This window comes from Leptonychotes weddellii, chromosome 10 (assembly GCF_054177405.1).
Source record: "Leptonychotes weddellii isolate Sample4059 chromosome 10, ASM5417740v2, whole genome shotgun sequence".
NCBI lineage: Eukaryota > Metazoa > Chordata > Mammalia > Carnivora > Phocidae > Leptonychotes > Leptonychotes weddellii.
Window position 1 is genome coordinate 18,945,284 of NC_138378.1, and position 17,152 is coordinate 18,962,435.

Here is a 17,152-nt window from a genome sequence, read left to right on the forward strand (position 1 = left end):
GCAGCCGTGTCTCTGGGCATTCGTGCTCATTTTAGCTGATCCTTGAAGAAAGCATAGCAAAATAAGAAAGGCACAAAGAAGAAAGTAGAAGTCAGTCTCCTCTTGAGTTAGAAGCAGAAGGAACTAGCAGCTGAAAAGGACTGCCGGTATTCATCAAGCACCCCACTGTGTGCTTGGCACTTCCTCACGCGTGAACTCATCCCCTCCCAACAACTTTGCAAGGTAGCTACTATTCTCCCCGTTTTTGACAGAGGTGGAAATAGGCTCAGAGAAGTTCAGGGATTTTCTCAAGATCACACAGCTAGTAAGTGATAGAACCCAAATCTGTGAGTTTTTGCCCATGTTCTTTGCACTACACAGGAGTCAAGGTGAAGGGGCCCAGGTTCTAGCAGTGGGCATCCTCTGCCTATCCAAGTGACTTTGGGCAAAGCCCATGACCACCCATTTTCAAGTTGGCCTTAGGAACATGTGTTCCACCTTCCTCATAGTATTGTTGACAAGGATAAAATGGGACTATTTGGTGAAATGCTTTGAAAAGTTAAAAGCCGTATATATATATATGTCAGGTATTCTCCCCGACTTAGTTTGGCTCATATCAGCACATGTATTTTGGCTTATTTATTTATATTCTTCCTTTTTCTGAAAAGCACTTACGGCAGCCTACGGAGATATATTTCCCAGGGCAAGCTAACATAAATTAGGAGTAGGCAAGCAAGATGAAGCAAAGAAAAAAGATGTGTAGGGACATAAAATGAAGCCAGGAATGCAACTGGTATACTTGGCAAAACTATTTTGGTTTTCTGTAAGATTCTTCAGCATATACTGGACTAAAATAGGAGCTTACATTTAAAACATATGAAATTGTTAATATTTTTTTCCAAAGCAAAATATACAAAGTCACACACACACAAAGGGGAGGAGGGAGGCTGGGGGAAGGGGAGAAGGAGGGGGGTCTTGCTAAATCTTATTCAGATGTGCTGCCTTCCTTTATGGAAATTAATAGGTAATCTGAAATGACAGGCTTAGAAAAAGGAAAAAACAGAAAGACGTGTGCACTGTAACTGAGGCTGCTTTTCCACCCCCAGACACCCCGGTGACATCTGAGGCCTGGAAGGCCTTGTGCAGGCCAGCGGAGGGCCCTGCCGTAAGGGCCTCATTCTCTGCAAAGTCGGCAAGCACTCTCCGTGCTGGTTATGCCTTGCTTACCAATTTTTAAAGAAATTCCTGTTATCCTGTATATTCAGCCTTGTGCAGCGGGGCAGAACATTTCAATATGTTCTGCTAGAGAAAGTTTAAAACGAGACATTCCAAGAAACCGCCTGTGGTGGAAGATGGGATGAGGGTGGCGTACATGGGGATGGTGCCATGGGACAGGAAGGGCTCTGCCAGGGCCCTGACCACCGAGTCCTCAGTCGAGAGGCCGGGGCAGCCACTGCCTTCCCGGGGCCTTCACGCAGCAGCAGCTGGGCCTCACTGTTTGTGTTTGTTCAGCTCGCTAGAGTTCAAAGCACAAGTCTTTTCTCAAGGGACGTTAGGAAGAGTCAAGAGATGATCTATGTGAACTGCTTTAAGCTCTCTCTCTTTTTTTTTTTAACCAAAAAAGGGAGGAACATCAAGGTATTAATCATATTATTCATCCAACCCAAGATTCCTTTGAATTATTCCCCGTGTAATCTGTATTTATGGATGGAAGCAGCCATGCCTTGGGAGCAGAGACCTCCGAATTCATAACTGTCAGAATCACAAACCATAGGCAAGGAATTAACAGCAGTAATTCTATTTTTTTTTTTTCCCCAAGAAGAAATTGAATTACCAGACATTCCTTAGCTCTGTGCTGCCTTGGCGATGTGCAGTCACCAGACCCGGGGCTGTTTCTGCAGGTCTTGCGTACCCTGGCAGGCAAGTGTGGCGACTTTCTGAGGAGCCGCTTCTGCAAAGACATCCTGCCCAAGCTGGCTGGCTCCTTAGTCACCCAGGCTCCCGTCAGCGCCCGGGCTGGACCAGTGTACTCGCACACGCTGGCCTGCAAGCTGCAGCTGGCTGTTCTGCAGGGCCTGGGCCCCCTCTGCGAGAGACTGGACCTCGGTAGGTACCGGCCACCCTCCCCTGGTAACACGTACCCTGCGCACGGTCTCACCACCACCGTGGTGCCCGGCACCCCCAGTCTTGCTCCCTCCTCTCCCTTCGTGTGTACATCCTTCAGTCTTACTTTGGCCTCGTTTTCCCACCTATCTTGATGTTTTTCTGACTTGCGGGGTGGAGTCAAGAGCCTAGGGCCTCTCGCCTAGCTGTTCCAGGCTCACCAGACAGCAGTTGCTTCCTCCTTGTCCCAAATGAAGTCTGAGGGCCAATGCTTGTTTTGTTTTTCCTCTCCGCAGGTGAGGGTGACCTGAATAAAGTGGCTGATGCCTGCTTGATTTACCTCAGCACCAAACAGCCCGTGAAATTACAAGAGGCTGCCAGGAGGTACGTCTGCTTGATCACCCGCATCTCTTTACGTTTGCTCTAAATTATAGATGATTTGCTAATGGTGAGCAGAGTCAGGGCATCTCCGTTCTTTTCTCTCTTTGCTCTTCTTGCCAGGTTAAGATGGTTTCTTTAACTGAGCCAACTCTAGAGATGGTATTTTTACTAGATGCATTTCTCTTTGCAAGTAACCTTTTCCTCTGCTGCAGTGTCAGCAGCAATTCCAAAGGGGCAAAAAGCAGAAAGAGGGCGTGCCGAAGGGGACAAAGCACCCTCCTGGTAGGAGGGGGATCTGCTTCTAGGCCCTACTCTAGTGACCAAGTGACCCTGGCACCTGTCCGGACCACAGCTCCTTCGTCTGCAAAGCATAAGCATTGGGTTGCTGATCTGGCACACCTTGACTCCACAGAGCATCTCAATGGACGTCAGGTGTTCTAAACCCTCGCACGTCGTACACAAAATCGGGTGTGTACAAGCAGACACTTAAATTCCTTTTTCTAGATAGAGTCCACAGCATTCATCTGATTATGGTAGGTGTCTGTGAACCGAGAAACATAAAGAATCGCTGGACTAATGGTCTAAAGGGCCTTTTTCAACTCTGAAATTAGGTGATTGTAACTTCCAAGAGTTTTGCTTATTCTCTAATAGCTGTGTCACCGCTAATGGAAGAAGCTTCCTTGAGCTCCAAAGGATTTTTCTCAAAAGCTAAAACTCTGAGCACAGCAGCATTCCCCAGACTTGAGACCAAAAATGCACTGTGTCCCCCTAGCCCCAGCTGGATGGAGAGCTGGGGCAAGGGGGCCAGAGTGGACCTGCCCATCCCCCCAGGTGTCTACTACTGGAACAAAAATTAGCTTCCCTGGCCTGGCACTTTGTCCTACCCTGGGCGCTGCAGCTCCATGGCCCAGAGCAAATCAGCAATCCCTCCCACTTCTTAGGCTTCTAGAAATGAGTCCCTGATCTTCCTTGGTGGGGTAGGAGTCCTCTCATTCCCTGCAGGCCTGCAAGGCCGCTCAGACTATGAGATGAGGAAGCTACTGCTCCCTTATAAACCTTGCACTCCCTGGGAGTGATGGAAATATCCTTTTGAATTGATTTATTGTCCTTTGCAATTTTTTTGCTCTTCATTTCCCCAGTTCCCTTTTTTCTTTCTGTCACTTTCCCGTCACTTCCCCTAGGCCCAGAATCAGTCATGGTTTCTCGAGCACAGGGGCGCATCCCAACCAGCTTCTTATCCTCAGACAGTCTTGTTCCTTAAAGAACCAACTTAGGGTGAAAATAGTCCTCCCCCAGACGGCATTCCTGAAGCTGCTCTCATGCCGATTTCAGGTGCACCTCGAGAAGGTAATGAATTCATCTTGGAGTAAATTCTCTGTGTGCCTGCTACAGCCAAGAGTCACAGAGATCTGACTCTCCCACTCTCTGTCCCATTCTCCTTTTCCTACAGCCACCACATACCCGTCCTTCAAGTTTAGACCCATCAAACAAGCTAATATTCGCCATTCATTATCTCTTCATTTCTAATTTTCTTTTGTGCCGCTAAAAGCAATTAAACCTGGAATTGGACCTTGCTGAGTCTTGAGTTGGTATTCAGGGTGCCTCTGGAGGAGGAAAATGCAGCCAGACCACTTGACTGCAGCGCCTTTGTTTGCTCTAGCGCATTCCATTTGGGGTTGAGTCAGATGACCTCCCTCTTGCCGGGCTGGGAGGGGAGGAAGTGCAAGGTTGATTGGTTCACAAGCACATCATCTGCAAACTTATTTTGAAGTCAAGGAAAAAAACCAGTGTTGTCCTTGATCAGGAGCTGATTTGACATCTTGATTCAGAAATTAATAAGCTCCATAAATGGGAAAAGAAGCCTGAGACAATAGGAAACCTGGTCTCTTTGTGAGCCTCGTTACTGAAGGAAGAGAGGGAGGGGGGTGCGTACTGAAACCCTCCGTGCCTATGGGCAATGTCGCCTTCTGCTCCCTCATCACCAGGTCCCCTGGCTCAGGGAGTGGCTGCACCTTCCAGCGCTTGTTTGTCCTTCACTTTCATCTTTCCCTCACGCCCCACTTCCATTCCGGAAGGGAAGCCGGTCTACCTGACTTACAGAATCTCTCTTCAGACTATCCGCATCTCATCACCGGCCCCCTTCCCCCACTCCTGCCCCTGTGTATTCCCCACTCAGCAGGCACTGACACCTGCCACGCACACCTGGGAGAAGGGAAGCCTGTTGTGTTTGTTGCCAGGGCCCAAGAGGGAGCCCTGTAGCTGAGTGTTCAGAAGAACCAGTGAGAGCCGGAGCTGTCCACAGATGCCCCGGCTTCCTCAGAGCTCGTGAGTTGCCGATGCGAGGTGGACGCCCCCTCCGTCTGACAGGGGTGATGAGGGAGCCGTGAGGGCCAGTATCTGCTCTGAAAGGAGATGGGTGAGCAGCCGTGTGAGGGGTGGACGAAGTTTCCTTCTACTGTACCCTTCTTGGTTCTTTGGCTGGTCTAATAATTGACGTAAGATAGATTAGCGGGAGAAAACCACATTTTTTTTTATTTCATACCTAAGGGCACCTTATAAAAACATGAGACCCAAGGTCAAGTGGGGCAGTTGAGGCTTCTTTGCCATCCTGAGCTAAGGAATGGCATAGGGGCCTGGGGCTTCACAGGGGGAGGAGGGTGATTCACAGGACCTATAAAAAGCAAATGTTTGGTAATTAGATGTTTGCCCTGCCATACACATAGGTTATTCAGATGAAAAGTTATCTCTGCTAATAGCTCTCTTTCTGGACCAGGCCCCCTATTCAAATTCTTCCAGGTAGTTAATGGAGGAGTAAGAGTTTTTCTTGAATCTGCTGAGTCTTGATTGCCTCCGGCTCAAGTCAGTCCACACGCCAAAGTGGCACTTTTGGGGGCAGTCTACTCTGCTCCCCTTCACGTATCTGTGGGTCCGGCAGGTGGGGGCTGGAACCTCCGAGGGGCAGCCTCCCTGGCGTTGGCAGGGAGACAAACTCAGCAAGCTCCATGAAAGTTCCTCTTTGTGTGCATTACCGTTGGCTTTTTCCTTCCTCCTGTTTGCTTCTCCTGGCTCCAAAGAATGACCAAGCCTGTGTTTGCTTTTTTAATTTGTCATATTAAATAGAGCCTTTGTGGCAGGCTTTTACATCCAGGCTGTAAACTCTAGAAATGGAAATTGATCAGGGGGTGGTTGATATAACCAAGGCTGTAAATGCTAAGAACAGAAATGCCATTCCAGTTCAATGCTTTTATCTAGCAAATGTGCCTTGTAAGGAGGGGCATAAATCTTGCAACTTGGGGGAGGGGTGGGGGATAGGAGTAGGATAGAACCTCGCCATATGTTACCACTAGGTGTCACTGTTAACTGGCTATGCAAGAAAAATACCAGCTCCCCCAAAGTCCATCTAGTTAAATAACTTCAATGGATAACAAACAAGAAAATCCTATTTGGGGTGTGGGAGGAGGGGTCAGCATACCACAAGTTGTAAACCAGGCAGGGTCCCTGAGGGTAAGCATTAGATTACAAAGAACAGGTCAGCCATACCCCCACCTCAACCATGGCAGAGGCCCACTCAACTGATTGAAATTCCCGAGTAGCCCTGGATGCCTCTGAGATCTCTCCCAGCATGCAGTGGGCCTCCACAGTTCTGTGCCTTTCTGACCATGGAGCTCTTCCTTCTCACACATGAAAGGAATCTGAGATGAGAGCACATACCCCAAGTTTCTGTGTTTTTCCTTAAAGCCAGTAAATGCTGTCAGCTTGATTCAACTCAACTCCATTGAAACCACACTCCTTGGGCCTATCTCTGAGCGGCCTCTGAGGCTCCCTGTCTTTTGCAGGGAGGTCTTAAATCATCCAATAAGCCTTTCACCCTGGGGCTGAAGGGAACAAACGAGGCAATACCTGTTTTGGAAAAGAAGTCTATGCTCCACAGGTCTCACGAGGGAAGAACAATGCTTTTAGGCCCCTTGGTCTCCGCCCCTAGGCCTGCCTCCACCTGCCAACCCCAGGACCCAGGTGGGGATGCAGGGTGCCAGCAGATAGTGACTGGCCGGTGCCCCTTTTGGTTGTGCGGGTACTGAATGCTACAGTCCTCAGTGCGGTGGTGGCCGGGGAGGGCGTGCTGTGGCCGGGGGCTCCCTCCCAGCTTCCTCTGCCTAGCCATTGTATACAAGGGCAGAGGATCCAGCCTGGGACAAACCTAGGTTCAGACCTTGCTGGCTCTGTGACTTTGAACAAATGACTTCGTTTCCTTGTGTCTTGTGTCCCTCCTCTGTAAGCTAAGGGTGGTGGTAAGGGAATTGCATTTCTCTGTGAAGGAGGCCCCTCAGCGAGTCCGATCGTTCTCCTGACCAGCCGAGGAGCTGCGATGTACCAGGCACTGTTCTAGGCACTGAAATGAGAGGAGAGCAAGAGAGAGGAGTCCTCTGCCCTCACAGGGCTTGTGCTCTGGAGGGGTATTTGTGTGTGTGCACACCCCTGTGAGGGATGTATGTAAAATATGAGATGCAGTATGTATGTATCATATGAACATTTGTGCACTTGGGCATGGTGTGTCTTACTGGAAGTCTGCTTCATCGTCACCGAACTCTGAAGAGAGTTTTTCACCCCGGAATGATCTTTTCATGTTAATTGTGCCACCTCCCCCTACCACCCTCTGCATGGGAAGTTAGGACCAGGTTTCAAGGTTCATTTACTGGCTGACTTCCCCGCTTTCTTTCTCGCAGTAGGATCCCAGCCCATCAAAGAACCAGCCGGTGCGTTCAAACCCTGGACGAACACGGACTGGCACGGGCTCGTTCGTTTCATCCCCGTCAGAGCCCGGCTCCTCTCTTCACCCACACATGGGCCTTTTATATTTGAACAGATCAGGAGCCACAGAGGTGATCTGTTAGTTCAGCTGAGCTTGAAATTAGTAGCTCATCCCCTCAAATGTTGTGGGCAGTTTGTTTGAGCTTGGGCTGCAAAGCTGTTTCCCCCTTGGATCGAACCCAGCGTGGAAATGAGGGCACTCCTAATATTTTTCCTTTTGACATTTGATTAATAGTTGACAAATCCAGACCCAAGTAGTTAGCTTTCCTATTATCCATCTTTTGACAGACATTGCTGCTTTTCTTTTCCAGGCTCATTGTTCTAAAAATACACTCAGGTCTGAAGCTGTTCGCTGTGCATATACAGGCGTGATTTCCTGGTGTCAAAGATAAGAGACATCTGCCATGCAGATTATAAACAAAGTGGGTTGCCGGGTTTCAGATCTGAAGGCGGGGACCTCTGTGCTACTTAAGCCAAATGCTATGTGTCCTTCCCCTGCTTCCTTGGTGCTGTCCTGTGATCGATAATCTGCCGGGGTCAACCATTTTACCACCCAGAGGAAAGGCAAGCGTGGGGCGTGCCTGCGCATCTGCACTCCGCACTGGGTTGGGACCCAGGATGCGCCTCAATGCTCCAGGGAGCGGGACCACCTGCACAAAGTAGATTTCACATGTCAAAAGCCTTGGCAGACCACAGGGTACCTGTTTCATCACTTTGCAGGGTCCATGGTCTGTCCTGAGCCCCTGAGAGGCCGCGGTGTGAATGTCATGATCCCAGTACCGAGTAAGGTAGCCAGGAAAATGGCCTTTATTATCTTATTAGATGTGTGTTTATTCACAAGATTTTTTTTTTTATTAAGAAGCCAAGTACTGTGTTGAGAGTTGAAAGATTGCAAAAATGAATACCAAGTTAGAGTGGGCCTCATGTTGCTGCTTGGTGGCGGCATAACCCTGGGCCAATCAGTTTACTTCTCCAAGTCTTGGCTCGCTCATCTGCAAGAGCATATCTGTTATCTTCCACCTAATTAAATTATTGCCAGGATTCAGTAAACTCATGCATATTATTTTTCAGCACAAAATGTCAGTACGGAGGAAAAAGTCAGTCAGTAGTGGTTGTTAGCATTATTAACTTCCTCCTGATACCAAAAAAGACCTGGGTCATCTTATCAATTAAGTGTATGCAATAACAACAAAAAAATAATAAGAGGGGAAAAAAACAAGGTGAAGCCAGGGTTGAGGTTAACATATGAAGTGCACACCTAGAGCTCTGCACCCTTGCTGGAGATGAGCCTTCAGTGTGGCCCTCATCTTCCTCACAGACAGAGCAAAGAGGGAAATGCATCTATTGTGCAGCTTCCCGGCATCCCCGAAATAAGAAAAGAGAGCTTTGCAGAAAGAGGCACAGCTTTCTTTGGTTCCTAACCCTAAGAAAATTTCTCCATGGGTCATCTTAGAAGAACACCGGGTACTGTTGTGGCTAATGTCTCTAACGTCCTTGCAGTGAATACACAAGTACACTTTCTAGAGCTGCTTGTCCCCCGCGTCCATCAGCAGAGGCTGCTGGCTTAGTGCCAAAGCATGGGTTCCAGGAAAACAGACCAGGGGGAGGGGGACCAAATAGGTAGGTTGCTACAAAGATGTCTTTATCTTCAAGGGTATGCACCTTTGGGGCGAGAGGGTGGATGTGGAGCAGGAAACGCTGCATGTGGCCTGAGTCAGCCCCCTGGGTGCTCTGGCACAGGGCGGCTTTGAAATCTGCGCCTAGCAGCATCCTGGCTGGGGGTTGGGGGGGATCTAGGCCTGCGGGGGGCCTGGAGGCAGGAGAGGCGGCCAGATGGAAGGGGCTGCTTTTAAATCCCGCCCCAGTGGGATTTAAACCCTTCTAGGTTCTGGCTTATTTTTGAATTGTCTGTAACAGATTGGTCCTCTCAGTGCCATATCTTTTTAAATATGCACAAAGCAGTGGAGTCATTCCTCTGCATTTATGATACTTTGTCTTGTGGTACTTTAGGGGTGCAATTAGCATCGTAAGCTTCTACTGGTGTTTATGGTTTTAAATCCTGTTCCCGGTGCATTTAAATATTTTTATTATCGGTCTCTGCGTGAGTATGCGAGATGGAGTTAGATCGATAGATGAATGGTTTTGAACAGGTAAATATAGTTAAGTCTAACGAGTACGTATAGCTGCAGAGGTAATTGGTAGTATTTATTTGGAGAGTAAATCATTGCTCCAAGTCATAATCCTCCATTTCCAACATTTAGAAACAAAAAAACGACCTCCTCGCAGGAGAAGATAGCTAAATTGAATAGCAAGAAAGGACAGGCTTGAAATACTGGTGAACCAATGAACCGAGACCCATTAGAGTAAACTACCAAGATAGAAACATCACCCCACTGCTCGCTGGCTAGGACACGTCGACACCCCAAGCATCCATTTGTTTAAAAGGAAACACACAGCCTCATTTGTAGCACCGGCCTGCGCGAGTCACAGCGGAAGAGATGGCCAGAGAAAAGAGTGTACAAGTTCTGCCAGAAAGGGAATAGCAGGGAAACTGGAATAACTTTGTGGGTTTGCCTTCTTTCCAACAAGTGAGTTTATTTTCTGATTGCATTTAGTCATGGCCATGTAGAGAGAGCCTGTATCATGTTCCTAAGGAAACATCCCTGAATAACTTCTTTAGAAGCCCAAAATAAGTAAACAGATCACAGAGCCACAAGTTCTTTACCACTGGCACTTACGCAGACAGCTCATGAGAGCATTTTATAAATCCAGAAAGAGACAAGGAGCAGCAGATCCCTCAAGCAAGTAATTGACAGAGAAAGAATAGCCTGTCACCCAGGAGAGGGGGAAGCTCTGCATTCCACTTAGTTTATTTAGCTTCACTAGGCCTGGATTGGCTGGTGGTTTTCTAGAGCTGCCTTTGAGCAGATGCTGTCTAGATCGAGATGGTGAGGATACACTCTGTAATATTTGCATCTGCGGCAGAGAGGTTTCTTTGGGGTGCTGCCACATTTTGGGGCGCCAAGGGGCTGTGATCCAGTGCCCACGCTTGAGAACCACTGTGGACTTTTGACACCGGAAGGGACCTTAGAACTGATGTTTACAGAGAAGCAGCTTGCCGTGTTCCCTCCTCAGGAGTCCTTCCCCAGCTCCACCCCCCGTGTGCAGCCCTCTCCACAGTGCACCATGGGCCTCTCTGCTTAGTCCGTTCTCCCTACCAGAGGCGGAGCCCCGAGGCCGGAGCCCTCGTCCCTCCATCTTTGTATCCCACACACCCAGCTCAGTGCCTGGGCTGGGCTGGAGCAGGCGAACCACAAAGAGGTGGGACCCAAGCCCTGCTGACCGGATTCTAGTAGCACATTTCCCCCCCACCCCCCAGCTTTGTCACTCGGAGCAGGCCACTATTGATCATAAAGGAATGAGCCGCTTCTGTTGGCTTGGTGTCTGGAGTTTATTAGGTACTTGCTGATGCCCGGCAATTGTAGATAGGGCTGGAGTGTAGGGAAATGGCTGCCTGCATGAAGCGAAATTCAATAAAACCGCATTTTAAGTGAAAAATCAGTATAAACACCAGGCTTCTTTGCCATGGAAACAGAGGTTGCTTAGAAACTGCCTAACGGCGAGTTCTAAATTTTTTAAAGTCAAGTTATCATTTAAGCTACACGGCCCTACAGGTTATTGAGAGATAATCACTGGCCTCAGGACACTCGGAGGCATGAGGCACAGCTGAGTGCCTCCCGAAACTCTGGGGACCAGATAATCTCTTGATAACTGTGCTCCCCGGAGCCACTGATTTGGGCCTGGGGGAAGGAGAAAGAAATTTTTGTTCAGGACTTAAATGGTGTACATATTTTTTTTTTTAAGTGTTTCTTTTGGGTTTGAAAAACCATGGAGCTGGCCATTTGGCCTGTTCAACAGCCATCTCTGCCATGTCTCACAATGTATTAGGAACATTTTCCAAGCACTTACCCCAGTCACTTCAAAGCAGAGGTCCTCTCTTTGTATTCTGGCTTTTGATTATGCAAAAGGGCTTTTAAGGTCTTCAGCTTTGGGCTCTTCACTTTCTGGGAACCCCTCTCCCCAGCTCAGGATGGGCAAGAACTGGCCGTAGGACAAAGTGGTAGCAGAGTTTGGAGCGAAGCTGGGCTCCTGAGCTCTCAGACAAGACCTCCTGGGCCTCCATTCAGCTCCCAGGGGCTTAAAGTGAACAAGGGTTCAGGTTCAGACTGTGTCCATGCTTAGAGTTCAGCAGGTTGCGTGCCTTTCGCAGAGCAAGAGCGCAGCTACGCCTGCCAGCACCTGGTTGCCCAGCATGGCATTCGCTCCCAGCCTCGGGCATGCAGAGGGCGAAGATTATTGCATTTGTTTCTTCCTGAAAATAACGGGTGAAAGGAGAGCGTCATTGGCTGAGACCTGGGACCCCCACCAAGTCAGTATGAAGGAAATCGAGAGTGAAACAAAAGACAAATGTTTTGCCCTTTTCAGAGTGTCTGGGAAGTTTCCGTGGTGCGGAGGTGCTGCAGAGCTTGGTAGTGATAATTATTCCTTGGACACACGCACACTCTCTGGAAGGAGCGGTGTTTTCATTATACACTTCAAAGTGTTTTCCTGCACCTCATGTCCTTAGAGCCTCCCCACGAACTTGGGAGGTGGGCGGCGCTGGTGTGATCATCTTCCTTTGGAGAAAGAGGAAACAGGTTCACAGAGGCAAGATAATTTACTCCAAGCCGCGGAGGCAGGAGCGGGGACTTGTATGGCTGCCTGCCATTCTAGGGAGTCTACCCCTTTTAGAGCTAAGAAATTAGACCCCAAATAATTCTTGAAAGAGTTTAACTCTCACTTAATAAAAGAAGGTGAACTTTGTACACATGTTCTTTCTTTGCCTCCCTGTGAGCATCGTATTTAGAGTTCTCACAGGGCAAGGAGAGTGGCTTCTTTCCTTTTCCTTTCCTGCCAACAAGTACATCTGCATTTAGCATGTTAAAAAGGACTCAGAGCGAACATTGCAACGTGTTCGTGCTGTGTTAAGTCAGAGCAGAGCCGTGACTGAGGTGGGCCACGGCCTCACTTTGCTGGGTGTTGCCCAGATCAAAATATTCTTTAGTGCGCCAGGCTGTAGCCTGAGAAACTCTTCCAGTTCTGGAAAGGAAAAAAAATCAAATGAAACCATTTGCATTCTAACCGTCTTTGGCACCAGGGAAAACTGTCAACTGTGTCACATGTAAATAGAAATCAGCTTCCCATTTTTGGTGTGTTTTTTCATAATTTCCCTTGCCACTCTAATTATCAAAGATATTTTTGTTTTTAAACAAAAATTGTCTCCCACGCAGGCCCCATCTCCTTTCTGCGGTGAAGTGGAAACGATGAATTAGAATATTCTAATCACTTCTCCAGCAGCCACCGCTGAGATTGTAAGCACAAGATTATCCTAAGTAAAGAAAACTTAAATTGTTTAGGCACAAACCAGGCCAGAAAAATTTTCAAAGGGCCCCCTTCCCACTTGCCTCCCTTGCCTCCTTAGCAGATATCTATTAAACCCAAGGAAGAAAGCAAAACTGGCTTCCCTCCCACCTCAGTAAGACCCAAATCCCCTGAGGGCATGGAGTTTTCAGATTAACAAAATTAAAAACAAAATTGAGCTTCATTCAGCAAGCATTTAAATTCCAGTTTGCTGTCCAACAATATAGGAGAGGCTCCTAGGTCATCAAGAATAAAATGTGATTCATCAGATAAATACTATCCACCCTATCGGTAGATAGAGATCGCATGGGCTAGACACTGTGTAGGGCTGGATCTGTGTTTTCTCACTTAAGCCTCAGCAAAACCCCGAATGAAGTACGTCCCCTGTTTTTAGAATGAGGGGATGAAGACCGAGCCCAGTTGAATAGTCTCTCACAGCCACAGAGCAGTGATGTCCGCGATAACATGAATCCTATTGGTGGCCTTCCCTAGACCTTCCTTGGTGATGAACAGTTGACCTCTCCTTTAGATCCTTTTATAGGATGTAATTTTCCAGACAGGTATGTCATCTTAAGCCATTATCATGCAGTGTCATAAATCACTTATTAAATGTAAGAACCTGTTGGGTCAGGTGTTCGTTGAAAGCTTACCATGTGCCATCCCAGGTGTGGCATGAAGCAAAAAGGCGTGGTCGCAGCCCTCAGGGGCTGTACTGTGAGAAAGGGAGCTGGTCAATAGACAGGAAGTGCTGGGAGGGGTATCCTAAAAGAGAAAAATAGGGGGCAGCCACCTAAGCAAAATGATCCAGGAAGGCCAGCCTCTCTGAGCAGGTGATACATGCCAGCAGGGAGCAGCCCATCTAGGGCAGGGCCTCATCCTTCCTGGGATGGAAACGCCAGTCTCTGAATCACGGAGTCGGCCAGGTGTGTGAAGTTTACACTTGGACTGCCCGGTGCAGTGGCCCTGGGCACATGGTTAGTCATTCAGAAATGGGATATGAGCAGATGAGAGGCAAGGGTGGTGACCCCAAAGTTCAGGCCAAGTTAAAGAGCCTCACCCTTAGGGGGCGTATGATGTTGGGTGGCCTGGGCCCTTCAGCTCTGTCCCTTCAGCTCTGGCTCAGTTGGTTTCTGCTGCAGGAGAGTAACTGGGTCTGATCCCTGTGTGAGCATGTCCAAACCACCAGGAACCCAGGGCTCTTGGTGGCCAGAAGGGGCTGAGCTACAGAGTGCAGCAGCAAGCTGGCGGGCCAGGGATGAGGACCTGGAGACTCGGGAGTGTGGGCTTACCCTGTGAGCCTGGAATGAGGGCTGGGCCCTGTCAGTTTTCTTTGAAAACTCCTGCTTCACACCCCAGAACTTAACTGGTTTCTTTGCCAAGAGCGTGTTTGATGTCAGTATTGTTCTGCTCAGACTAATTTTCTTCTCAATGTCCGTGGATATGAAGCTCTATACACTGTGGGACCATCTTCATGGCTCTGTCTTACAAACCACAGTGGGTTTGCTCTGCTCTTCGAAGGGATTTGATGTTATTATCAGGTTCTCCCCCCAAATAACCCAGTAAGCAGCCTCTTCGGGAGGACAGCAGCCACTCCCCCTTCTCTCTGCTCCCTTGAGACCCCAGCCCACCCTCCCTTCCGTCTCTCCACAGGGTTTTCCTCCACCTGATGAAGGTGGACCCGGACTCCACCTGGTTTCTCCTGAACGAACTTCACTGCCCCGAACAGCTCACACCTCCCCACCCCAGCCTCCACCCTGTGCAGCTTGGGGGAACCACTGGGCAGGGGAACCCCTACGCGGCCAACGTGCTCCGCCTGCTCCAGGAGCTGCAGTGACCCCCCCACACACACCTAGGTGCCGCAGGGCAGTATCCCGCCCCAGCAGGCAGGGCTGACCCCACCCTAGCCCCAGGCGGTGGCTGAGAAGACGGGCGAAGGCGGATTAGACAGCCAATCAATTTATAAATTGATCGATCACACAACTGCTTAGAAATTGGATTGAAGGAAAGTAGCTGACTGTTATTTCTATTTCATACCTGGTGTTTTCAAATGACATTGTCTGGCAGTTCTAAGGGCTTAACTCCTTTGCTTACCATCTCCTCGGCCCCAGCTGCCCCACAGGCCATCCCTGCCACACACACACACCCCACACACCGAAGAGCCTACGGACACATGGACGGGGGCCTCTACTATTCACCAGGTGTGTCCCCTGAGCACCTGAGGACCATGTGGAAGTACCAGGCACCCAGGAGTCTTCAGAGCGCAGCCCTGCGTCACAGACCACGCTCACCTCCTCTCCTGGAACAATGAGCTGGAGCGAACTCATCGTACCTAACTTCGTATTTGGAAGAAAATGAAATAAAGGCACTTCTTGGATAAAAACTGTGATCAAGAGCTCACTTTAAAGTTTGTTATTTAAATTGGGTGCTTTTTAAGAAATGAATTTATGTTCTCGAATGGGTAATACAGAGCCATGGCATAAAATCCAAGCACTACAAAACAGAAACAGTGAAAAGTCAGTCTCCCCACCTTGTTCCCCAGACATCTGGTTTCCCGCCCCAAAGACAACACTCATGACAATTTTTTGCAGACCTGTTAAGTAGGAGATTGATTATTGTTTACTTTTTATTATGGACAATAGTAAACAGCAGGCCCCATGTACCGGTAACCCAGTGCACCAGTTATTAGCACATGGCAAGCTTTGCTTCATAGCCACCCTTATGTAGTTACCTCCCCAGCTCACCCAGTCCCCGGAGTATATTGAAGCACATCCCAGATGTCCTATCCAAACCTTTTCTTAAAACGTACAACTACGGGGCGCCTGGGTGGCTCAAGTCTGTTGAGTGTCTGCCTTCGGCTCGGGTCATGATCTCAGGGTCCTGGGATCCAGCCCCGTGTAGGGCTCCACACCCTGCGGGGCAGCTGCTTGAGATTCTCTCTCTCTCTGCCCCTCTTCCCCCTGCTCGTGCACGTGCTTGCGCTCTCTTTCTCTCAAATAAATCTTTTTTAAAAATAAATAAAACGTGCAACCACAATAGCATTATCACACCTAAACAAATTAGCAGCTGTCCTTTCATGTTGTATGCAGTGAGTGTTTAAATTTCCCCAGCGTGTTGAATCAGGATCCAAATAAGGTATATACGTTGCTGTTATCTATATGTCCCTTAATAAATCTCTTTTAATTTATAGATTCCCTCTCCACCTCTCTTTTCCTCTCCCTGTACATTTTTGTTGAGGAAACAAGGTCATTTATCCTACAGCATTTCCCACAGTCTGGATCTACTGATTACATCCCTGTGAGGGTCATTTCACGGGCTTCTCCTGTCACCTGTATTTCTCGTAAATGGGGAGGCGTGACCTGGTTTGGGGTTTTTTGTTGTTCTTGGCAACACTCCTCCAAAAGTGGTATTCTTTACTTCCATCAGAAGGTGTCTAATACCCGATCTCTTACGAGACCGTCAGTCATTGGCAATCCTCACCTGGATCCACTCCCTCATCAGGGACTGCAGAGTAGTGCTGTTCGGTCCCACCTGCCGGCTTGCCTTTAGCTAGAGTACTTGTGTAAAGGGAACATTCCCTACATCAACCATGCAGTAACCTTGAGGGAGTTTGTGTAGAAAAAGCAGGATAAATACGTGATTTTTTTTTTTTCAACTGAGGGATTTAAAACACAAATAATGTAAATTTGGGTCCACCGCCACAGACACACACACACAAATGAGCTAAAGGATCTTAGGAATGATGAGTGCTTCCTCACCATATGCATGGTGAGACGCCATCCGGATAACTCCTGCAGTGATGTAGATAATCCCCAAGCTCTATAAAACCCAGAAGGCGGCTGACATGGGGACATATTGGAGCAAGGGCCCCCAGCCAGTTCCAGAGAGGCCCACTCATCTCCTGTTAGGGTCTTCTCTGCAAGGGCATAGGATGTCCAGCTTGGGTCTAGGTGGCAGCAGCCTGGCTTCTGGTCTGGCTCTGCCAGTGAGTCATCAGAGGCCCTCCCTCACCTTGGGCCTCAGCTCTCCTCCCTGTAAAGTGGAGAGGATGGGCCAGAGAGAGAGCTTAATTTGGGGGATCCTAGGTCCCTCCAGGAATCTGATGACATCTCAGGACCCGCTCCCCCAGAAATGTCCCTCCTCTTACCCCCTCCTTCCCAGGAGAGCACCACCTCCTCCAAGACTGCAGTCATGCACCATCTCATCTCCTGCTGGGTGGGTCTACTTAGCTGACCTCACAGATTCTATGTACAATTCCAGAGACTTCCATCTATGAGCCTGCAGGGACCCCAAGTTATGAAACCCTGAAAGAGAGACAATCACTTAACTCTCTTCTAGTTTTAAAATTCTGGGATGATTTCCTTTGGGAAAGGGGGAAAATGCCCTCTAATTGAGAGGACTGTAAAAAGATTCACAGCTCTGT

General features: G+C 48.7%; 1 protein-coding gene across 3 annotated transcripts in view; it reads left to right on the forward strand.

Annotated features, from left to right (window-relative positions):
• Positions 1-15,721, forward strand: part of TTI1 (TELO2 interacting protein 1) — a 44,290-nt gene extending 28,569 nt beyond the window's left edge. For 2 of the 3 annotated variants that reach the window (XM_006749707.3, XM_081832798.1), the window contains exons 6-8: positions 1,881-2,085; positions 2,379-2,466; positions 14,383-15,721. In XM_006749707.3, the coding sequence (XP_006749770.1) occupies positions 1,881-2,085; positions 2,379-2,466; positions 14,383-14,566 (477 nt within the window). In that variant the 3' untranslated portion in view covers positions 14,567-15,721. Of the gene's footprint in view, positions 1-1,880; positions 2,086-2,378; positions 2,467-3,795; positions 5,064-14,382 lie in introns of those variants that run through there. The other variant, XM_031020969.2, reaches the window with a different exon arrangement.
• Positions 15,722-17,152: the final 1,431 nt, after the last annotated feature.